Below are 10,258 nucleotides of genomic sequence, written 5' to 3' on the forward strand. Positions count from 1 at the left end.
AGTTTTTAAATTTTCTCAAAAGTCAATCTGAAAACTGCTGAATATGCGAAATTAACTTCTTGCAGATTATAACTTTGGCAACATCTTAATGGCAAAATCACTTGCAAAATCCTAAGCCAGATAATTAATGGAAATAAATAAGCTTTGAACAATTAAACACAACGTGGTGTTTAACATACATTTAAACACATGTATATTGTATTTTTACAGATCAATGCACACATGAACTTCAGGTACTGCACTAAGCTAATGTTGGACTTTCAGGTTAAACTGTCATCATTCACACTCATTGACTGCCTGCAGCAGAAGCTCATCAGGTACCTCCTCCTCGTCCTGCTCTTCTTCTACTTCCTCCAGAGCTCTCAGATAAGCAGGGTCATCAGGCCCATTCTCCCCAACCCTCAGTGTCCTCAGACGGGGCAGTTGAGGTGGACTCTGCTGGAGCAGTCACTGCGAGCTCAATGTTCCCCAGCTCGTCTGTTAAATAAGCCTGATCCTCTTCATCCTTCAGATAAAGACAGAAGTGCAAGTCAACACAAATGTACTCAGTTGAACGTATTGTTGGTCTCCAGATGAGCTGAATCTTCACTGACCTCCATCAGTAAGTGGCTCATGCAGACCTCCTGAGGCAGAGGGAAGCCTGAAGACAAAGATCAATTTTGTATCATTCATTCCCCACATACTTTCCATGAAAATAAGTGGTGCAATACTGAGTGTGCTCCACATAGGTGAGTGAGCTTGACAAACCACCTGTAGGTGACAGACTATCTCTGTATGCCGGACAGACTTATCACCACTTCGTGCCACTGGACAAAACCTCTTGCAATTCTTAGTGTGCTTCATGCAGGTGAGTGGGCTTGAAAAACCCTAAGCACCAGACACATTCTTATAAGCACCCCATACTTATTGGAAAATATTGTACAATTCTGAACGTGCTCCTCACAGGTGAGCAGGCTCTGCAAACCACATGTAGGATATACGCTACTCTTCATATGTTTGAAAGGAAAAATATAAATAAAAAATAATTAATTAATATACTCTTCATAGTATTTATATACTGCAATTTTCTGCAGACATGAAGTGTTTTTTATCCTCACTTGTAAGTCGCTTTGGATAATAGTGTCTGCTGAGTAAATGTAAATAACTAACCACACCTTAAGTGATAATTCACCCTAAAAATGAAAATTTCCTGTAAAACCCAACAGTCAACTTTATCAAATAAAATGAGTGAAGTTAACTCAAAATTTACTGAAAGTTAATTCTACTCGTTTGAAAAGAGTTTTGAGGGTAATGAGTTAATTAAATATCTCATAAACTTAAATGGATTAAGTTCACAGTACTCATAGATTCGTTTAACTCAAATGGTTTGTTACAATTGGTTTTCTAACACGGTTTGAGTTGCCCTAACTTATTGGATTTTACAGTACTCAGTTGGTTTGAGTTCTCTTAATTTATCGGGTTTTACTGTGCTCAAATTGCTTCGTTTACTCAAATGGATTAAGTTCACAGAACTCATTAGGATTCGTTTTTGAACTTAAATGGTTTGATGCAATCAGTTTCCTCAAATGGTTTGAGTTACTTTAACTTATTGGGTTTTAGTGTAAACATTTACTCACATTCAAGCGGCTCTAAATGTTTATGCATTTATGTTTATGAGTTTATTACGTTTATGTTTTTTCTTCTGTTGAACACAAAATAAGATATTTTGAAAAATGTTGAAAAAATAAGCCATTGACACCCAGAGAACAAAAAATACTATGGAAGCCAATTTCTGATTTTTTCAACATTTGTCAGTATATCCTCCACAGCAAAAAGTGGCAGAAAGAAAGGGCAGATTTTTGGGGAGAACTATCCATTTAACAGGTTTTTTTAAGTAGCATTTACAAATTATAAAAGCAGTTATTAATATTTTGAATTACTTTAACTTTACATTTTTATTAATTATTTAATTAAAATTTATTCATTATTGTCATGCAAGTTATTTTAATCTGCTTTCATCACAATTTCTGTAATATATTTCTATAGTATTTAGTTTTCATTTGTTTCGTTTATCATAAAATGAACAAAACATTTTTCCATTCTACTGCTTATCTATTGTTTTTCAATGTAAATGTGCCAGACAAACATCTTAAAAAGATACACTCTATTCTTGTGTATTTTACAGTATTATACATAACAAACCTTTTTAAATATGTGCCACTTTAATTAGAGACTGTTCAACACATCTAAATGTCTACATGTGAACACATCAACATGTGAGGAGACTGCTTCTCACATATTTAAAAGCAAAAGCACATTTGTGTCATAAACTGTTGCAAAAAAGCAAACATGTCTGTCAAATGAGGCCAAAGTCCCTTTAAGGCAGGCCATTTCACACGCTGGCCATCTTTGAAACACCTCTCGGGCAGTATGCTCGGGTATTCTGTTTGAATGGGGAAACATCAAATTCTCCACAACTACTTGCAGAGATTACGATTGCATTACATATTATGAATAACCAATAAAATTAAACAACAACTGTCTATTTAGTTTCATTACTAAATGTTCGTATCACCCAAAATCTGTAGAAACTCACAACTTGTCCAAGCCCTGCCCCTGGAGAATTGTCATTCTATAGTGATCACTGATTGGCTCATTTACTAGAAGGCGGGCTTTATTCGCCATAAAGTGATTGCTGAAAGGCTCATGTACTAGAAGGCGGGGCTTCATTCACCATATTGACTGTTACACTTTTCCCCATTCAAAAGTATACGAGTGACACATCTTGTGTATTCTATAGTCTTTGATAAAGCTCAGTGGAATGCCAAAGACATGTAAAACAACTGCTACTGAATGTGTATGTGTCATCAAGCACATAAGCTAGTTTTCATGTGGTGCTGTTTGTTCCTCATACTAGAGGATCTGTAATTCTGTCTTCTGCACTCAGGGTCATGGCACCTCTGATACCACACTTCATCTTTAAGATCCACCACAATTCTGTTAAGAAAAGACAATAAAAACAGTCATAACTTGTAAAGACAGTAAGAGATAATGTAAAACTGTGGCAATCTCAGTGATAAAGACTGACATGATGTTGTTGCTCTTGTGGAAACGCTTCACATTATGGCACCAACGGAACTTCTCAATGTCATAAACCAGCAACTGTTCACATGCAAAGTAGTTCCATCGCCGGATGCCTGTTTGGTTTAAACAATAGCAATTAATTGCGGTCACACTTCATTTTAAAGGATTAGTTCACCCAAAAAAACCTGTTATTATTTACCCTCATATTGGTCCAATCTCCTGAAACCTTCACACATCTTCAAAATACAAATTAAGACATTTTAGATGAAATGCGAGAGCTCTAACATGTGACTTTAGTGATTTAACTGTATATATACAAGGCTCAAAAAAAAAAGTAAAACTTCTGCGACATGTCAGAGTGCACATTTACTTACAGGCAGTACAACATATTGCCACTAGAGTCAGCAACCACCTTGTTCTGATGTAGAAAATATTTGACAGTTAACAGTTTTTTGGTGCACAAAATTTGTCATGGAGCTTTGTGGGATTACAGTTTAACCACTGAAGAGACATGGCATGTTTTGACAAAGATTTTGGTTCCTTTTCTAGACTTTAAATTTCTTGTGACTGTTGCTGTCCATGGAGGATAAGAAAGCTCTCGCATTTCATCTAAAATATCTTCATTTGTGTTTTGAAGTTGTGTGAAGGTCTCAGGAGATTGGACCAACATGAGGGTGAGTCAGGTTTTTGGGTGAACTAAAGCAGATAACTTTTTAAGGTGTTCTTGTTATTCTGTGTACTTACTATAGTAATTACAACCAATTATGTATAGTTACATGCACCTAATCCTAAAGCTAGCCCGCATTCTAACCCTAACCATATAAGTAACAGTGAGTACATATAACAGCAAGTACACATAATAAATGACAAGCTAAATGACTGTCACAAAGACACCTTAAAATATTGACTTTTATTCCCTTAATGAAAAAAGCTTTAAGCAACATGGGAGTGAATATGTCTTTGTCAGATTATAACTTTAATTTAAATACACAGAAAGCACAGCATCTTTACTTTCGCTTACTTCCTTGAATGCCATCCTTGTGCACAAGTGTGAGCACAAATTCATCCACTTCTTTAAAAGGGGATGTCTTCTGGTCACCCAACAGATCTATATTGAAAGGGCAAAGCGAGATGGCTATAACACATACTACAGTAAATAATGCATTTAAGCAAACCACACACTACAGCACTGAATTGAGAGGGTTCATTTGTTTACAAATCTGATAACACTTCAGTTTAAGTACCAAGTCCCACTATTGGCTTATTACCTGCTTATTTTTAGAATATTGGCTGTTTATTAGTACTTATAATGTTTGATCACATACTACATCCCTAATCCTACCCAATACCTTAACCCAACTACTACCTTACTAAATATTAATGAGCAGCAAATTAGGAGATTATTAAAAGTCTTAGTTAAAGGTTGGAACTGTAGTGGGAACTGTAGCTTAAAATAGTGTGACCAAAAATCCTATAAAAACACAGAAAAGCACTTGAGAATGTTCTTTTATATTTGTCATTACCAGAGCTGTGTGACTCTCTCTGCAGGGTTGGACATTCAGATCCTGCTGTGCTCTTCTGTGGCATATCATACGTCAATATCCTCTGTCCTGTAAAACTAGTGTAACATAAAAAAAAAATAAATGAGAACATTCTATCACTTCAACACAAAAGTCAGAAATAAAAGCAGGCTCCATCATTGTGTGGACAATATCTTTATGTAAAGACTTTGCATTGAAATAACCTGACGTTGGTGATTAAAGAAGCTAGAAATATGCGCTCTTCTTTTGTGATTTGCTTGGACGGTTTCGGGACAAACTTGTTGTCCTCTGCCACAATGAAGGCTGCATTCTTTCCCAGTTTGGAGGATTTGTAGAGACGGAAGTTTCTGTTCTTTGTGTAGACACCTTTAAAAGAGGACAGCGTAGTATTGAATTATTAGCCCTTTTTTTAATTTTTTTTTCTTTTTAAAATATTTCCCAAATGATGTTTAACAGAGCAAGGAAATTTTCACAGTATGTCTGATAATATTTTTTCTTCCCGCGAAAGTTATTTGTTTTATTTTGACTAGACTAAAAAGAACTTTAAAATGATTTAAAAACCATTTAAAGTTCAAACTATTAGCCCCTTTAAGCTATATTTTTTTTCTACAGAACAAACCATCGTTATACAATAACTTGCTTAATTACCCTAACCTGCCTAGTTAACCTGATTAACCTAGTTAAGCCTCACTTTAAGCTGTATAGAAGTGTCTTGAAAAAGATCTAGTAAAATATTATTTATTGTCATCATGGCGAAAATAAAATAAATCAGTTATTAGAAATGAGTTATTAAAACTATTATGTTTAAAAATGTGTTGAAAAAAATCTCTCCGTTAAACAGAAATTGGGGAAAAAATAAACGGGGGCTAATAATTCAGACCTCAACTGGATATGCAGTGATAATGTTAAAGGTGGATAATAATATTTAAATGAAAATAGTAAAACTAATGGTATGTGGAAAAATTAGGGTTTCTAACAGGTTTCATCAAGTGAAATGTAATATTTTTTTAAGACCCTTTTAAGACCATTATGAATGAAATTTTAGGCTAAACGCTAAGGATTTTTCCTAATAGCTCAGTTTAAACATAAAAAAAACAATAAAAACATATGTTATTGTGAGGAAGATAATTAAAACATATGTTTATAAATAGAAATATGAATAGAGTTGGTAAATAGAGATAATAAAAAAAGAGTTAATAAATAAACTTTTGTTAAAACTTTTATTGAGATGGAATGATAGTGATTGGATGGGTGTTGGCCCGACTGAGTAGCTTTAAATGGACATTTAGGAAAATTAAAACCTGCTTAAAGTGATTTTAAACCTACAACACAAAGACCCACAACACAATATTTCAGTGAATTTAAGGCCTAAAATTTTGATTTTGAAATTGAAGACATTTTAAGACTTTTTAAGACCCTGCGGATAATGTGATGATTTCTTTGATGACGAAAAGATGATGAATTTGTTTTCCAGTTCTCCAGCTTTTAGCATGACAGAAGGGGCTGTGCAATAATTCATAATAAATCGTCTTAAAGGGATAGTTCACTCAAAATCGAAAAGATTTATAACATTACGCAAAATATCTTCTTTTAAAAAATAAAATTCAAAGATTTTATATTGTGTTATATTTTATAATATTGAGTATTTTTTTATTTTGTGTGAGCTATCAATTAATTTAGTTAGTAATTATAAATAGACATTATTTTGCTGATTGTGTTTGTACTGGTACCTTGACTGGTGAAAAATAAGAGCGTTTTACTGTACTGTGTTTTAATTTACACCTGTAGTATACTTCACATCTTAAAAATAAATATTTGTAAAAATTATAAATATATTACAAAACACTTGCTTATAATATTATATTAATGACAATAAAGGCCATTTGATGCAGTTAAATCGAGTACATTGATACAATGTAGAGTTTACAGACAAATAATCAACTTTAAATTTTACCCAAATCAACAAAAAGTTGTTCTTGTCCTTTTTCATTATTCACTGTTAGAAAGCCAAGATCCTTCTTATCAGTCTTTCTTCTCTTGGCCTGAGAACCCTCCACATCATCCATATTCTTTCTTAGTGCCTCTGGACTGCTTTAAACCAAACCAAATCAAATCATTATCTTTGAACACATGTTGTACAAAAATAATAATAATAATAATAATCTAAAAGTGAGACTGTGACTGTGAGAAACAGCATAAATGTCCTTACAGCAAATAAAAGACAATAAAGAAATCAGTTTTCATTACTGACTTTAATCACAGCCCTTTCAACTGTTGTCATCATACCTTTTATGAAGGTTGTTCGTGGCAGGATGAAGGATTTCATGAATAAACCGCCCTGCAAATACACATTTACATCACTATCAGAGATCATAACAAATATATATGCTTTAATAATAATTCACTCACAGCTCATGATGACATGACAGTCACTTACCCACATGGGAGTTGTCTTTAAATGCAGCATTGGGAAGCATGAAGATAAGATGACGACTAAACTTGTCAGAGGTGCTGGAGTCTAGATCAAGGACATCTTTTGCAGAGCAATGGAGACCATACACCTCCTCTAGCTTCTCACATACGTACTGTTACAGTATATTGAGGACATAACACAATTAGGTTTTATGTCCATTTTAAACGTAGAACAGAGTTTTTTTAAATAACCACACCACTATTCAAAAGTTTGGGGTCAGCATGACTTTCTGTGGGTTTTTGTGGAAAATAAATCTTTTGAGTTAACAGAGGCTACATTTGTTATCAAAATATATCAAAACGTTAATATAGTGAAAAAAATAGTAAATTTTAAAATTATAGTTTTCTCTTTTAATATACGAGTTCCTGGACCACAAAAGCATCATAAGGGTCTTTTTTATTTAGATTTATACATCATCTAAAAGATGAAAAAATAAGCCTTTTATGGATGTACAGATTGTAAGAATAGGACAATCATCAAAAATCGAAATATTGTGAAAATCACCTTTTATTTATTTATCAAAGTTTTGTTATATTCAAGGTAGGAAATCTACTAAATCTTTTCTTAATATTGAAATAAATTGTGGCATCAAAATCTATAACATATTGTTGCCTTTTCCTACAAAACCACAAGTGCAATTTAAGATTTTTGTGGTCACAAAATGTAATCTATTGCTGTCATTAATCCAGTTTTCAGTGTCACATGGTCCCATCAGTAATCAACTAATTATGCATGTGATGCTCAAAAATAATTTATTATCATCAATTTAGAAAAAAAAAAAAATCCATACCTGCTTATTAAATGTATTAATTTCATTTTTTTTTTCATCTGACCTCAAACTTTTACCTCAAGCAAATGTACCATAATTCACCTGAATTAGTTTGGCAACCATCATCTTTCCATCCAAATGTGTGTTGGAGGCTTTATGAAACTCTAAGTCAAAGTAGAGTTTGCAGACAGCCCCTTCCAGAATCACTTCATAGCAGTGCATCAGAGACTGTCTGTGAGTGCTGTAGAAACGAATGCACATACACTGTATTTTAGTGAAATAAACATAAATTATTCATTTTTAATGAAACTGTGGATTTACCACTAAATCTAATTGTTTGTAGCAAATTACGTTCTTAGAGTAACTCACACCCTATGACCATAATTATATAAATATTTTTGTTGTAGTAATAATGACCTGTAATAATGCCATAGTTCACTGTAGCTGGTCACTAGGAAAATCCTCTGTCCAGCATCACTGCCTTCCTTCTCCAGTGAAAATATGTGCACATCCTGACAAAAATACAATGAGAACCAATCATTGTGAAACAACTTTGATACTTATATTGTTTACAGTACTTCACAAATGTCCAACCTGTTTAATGTGCTGAGCAAAGCCAATAGCTGCATTCTGGCGTGGGAAGAGTCTCCAGATAGAGGACGGCTGCCATGGCTGGGAGAGACGTGGTTTGTATGGACAGGACAGAGGAGAAGACTGAAAAGATGATGCCCTCTGTTCCACAGACTTCACCCTGTCCTGCCACTTTCCGCCAGTCATCCTTGTCTTAAAACACTGAAGTATAACTAAATCTCTCTCATGCTCTGTGATTTAATCTTCAGAGAACAGTAGAACAAGAGCTCAGGAAAACTGCAGTCACCTGGGAGATAGAGATAACAGTCCATCAGCAATTATACAATAAAGACTTCTGACAAAAAGGATCAGAACAAATTTCTCACTAGAGCTGCACAATATATCGTTTCAGCATCGATATCCCAATGTGCGAGTCTGCAATAGTCACATGGCAGAATATGCAATGTTGAGTTGGGATTATTGATCAGCATGACGGTTGAGAATACATGAGATTTGTGAAGTCTTTGCGAAGTATAACCTTAACAGAGTGAAACTTTATCATTTGCATGTGTTTCAAAGGGATTTCAAGAAATTTTAAAGCATTTTGGGAACAAAAAAAGTACACTTGGAACTTTAAAGAAGAATAATTTTATTGAATTAATACAACGAAGACTATACAGTGTTATTTGACATTATTCAATTTCTGTACCTGAATAGTTTGACTTTAAAGAAAGCCGTGTAGCACTGTTTATTTAATTTAATTTAATTTATTTAAGTTTATTAATTTTATTTAATTTTTCATTTCTCTATTTTAATTATTTTTGCTTGCAATTTGTTTATTTTTTTATACTATTCATATTCTTACAATTCAATCAATCTAAATGAATGATGTTGAAAATGTGTTCATATTGCAATATATATTGAAAAAAAACTAAATATCGAAATGTCTTTTTTTTATATTGCAGCCTTATTTCTCATATACTGGGATATTATGTGGCTGCGATATCAATACATTTGGTCGTTTTATAATCATAAATAATGATAGCAGATGCACAAAATGTTACAGTAAAAGCTCAAAATAATCTTCATTGGTTAACATTAGTTAATGTGTTAACTAACAATGAGCAAAACATTTGGTATTTTAATATTAATCTTTAAATTTAGACATAAAGCTGTTCATTACCAGTAACGCCTGCCCCTTGCCCATTAAAAGTATTTACTAATACATTATAAAAACCAAAAGTTACTTTTGATACTGGTAAAATAAAAATCTAAGATTATTAATTATTAAGAATCTTTCATGTTGGCTAACTGTTGTTAACTAATGTCAGCAATGGAAACTTATAAAGTTACCAATACAACAAACAAACAGACTGACAGATAGATCTTCAAGTGGAACATTGCCAAACAAATGTAGAAAAACGTAGCAGAGGTGTTAACATGTAAACAATGCATAATATGATGTATGTATATTTTAACACTAGTTCTAGCTTACTTTAATACGCATAGATTTGGTCGCTTACTTGTAATTTTTCCTTTATAGTCCTTTGCTGTTTTGTTTTTGCATGTGTACAGTCCGAAACATTGACGTATTTTGAGGAACCCGCGTAAATGTGCGTCGTAGGGATGAAGACTCGCGCATGCGCTTGACACCACTTCCTCAAAGTTTCTTGACATTTACTTGGATTTTGAGCTGTTTATATTATTTATATAATTGCTATAATGATGGATATTTTAGTATTTGCACACGTCTTATGGTTTTACTTTGGTTACGAACAAAAAAAAAAAGAAAAAAGAAGATCGCTGCCTAATTAATATTCATGAGTGTGCCTGCGTTGCCGC

The 10,258-nt window shown here is 33.3% G+C and overlaps 1 protein-coding gene across 2 annotated transcripts; it reads right to left on the reverse strand.

Annotated features, from left to right (window-relative positions):
• Positions 1–209: 209 nt before the first annotated feature.
• LOC130230855 (DNA-directed primase/polymerase protein) lies at positions 210–10,015 on the reverse strand. Of its 2 annotated transcripts, none has more exons than XM_056460159.1 (14): positions 9,940–10,015; positions 8,441–8,723; positions 8,264–8,358; positions 7,949–8,087; positions 7,042–7,189; positions 6,891–6,942; positions 6,559–6,692; positions 4,808–4,970; positions 4,587–4,681; positions 4,085–4,171; positions 3,068–3,176; positions 2,894–2,976; positions 594–640; positions 210–505 (listed from the first exon to the last, which is right to left on the reverse strand). In XM_056460159.1, exons 2-14 carry the CDS (start codon positions 8,621–8,623, stop codon positions 380–382), a joined length of 1,461 nt encoding a protein of 486 aa, XP_056316134.1. In that variant the 5' UTR covers positions 8,624–8,723; positions 9,940–10,015; the 3' UTR covers positions 210–379. The 2 variants fall into 2 exon arrangements, with proteins under 2 accessions (XP_056316134.1, XP_056316126.1); XM_056460151.1 differs by having other exon boundaries at positions 6,559–6,695.
• Between the last annotated feature and the right edge of the window lie 243 nt (positions 10,016–10,258).

The sequence above is a fragment of the Danio aesculapii genome, chromosome 1 (assembly GCF_903798145.1).
Source record: "Danio aesculapii chromosome 1, fDanAes4.1, whole genome shotgun sequence".
NCBI classification, from domain to species: domain Eukaryota; kingdom Metazoa; phylum Chordata; class Actinopteri; order Cypriniformes; family Danionidae; genus Danio; species Danio aesculapii.

Excerpts from the sequence above, each read along its gene's own strand:
- LOC130230855 (XM_056460151.1), bottom strand. The coding sequence starts at position 8,623 with ATGACTGGCGGAAAGTGGCAGGACAGGGTGAAGTCTGTGGAACAGAGG. Across the intron at positions 2,977-3,067 it reads CACAAGAGCAACAACATCAT|AATTGTGGTGGATCTTAAAG; the intron begins GTCAGTCTTTAT and ends TTTTCTTAACAG. Across the intron at positions 641-2,893 it reads ACAGAATTACAGATCCTCTA|GCTTCCCTCTGCCTCAGGAG; the intron begins GTATGAGGAACA and ends CTTTGTCTTCAG.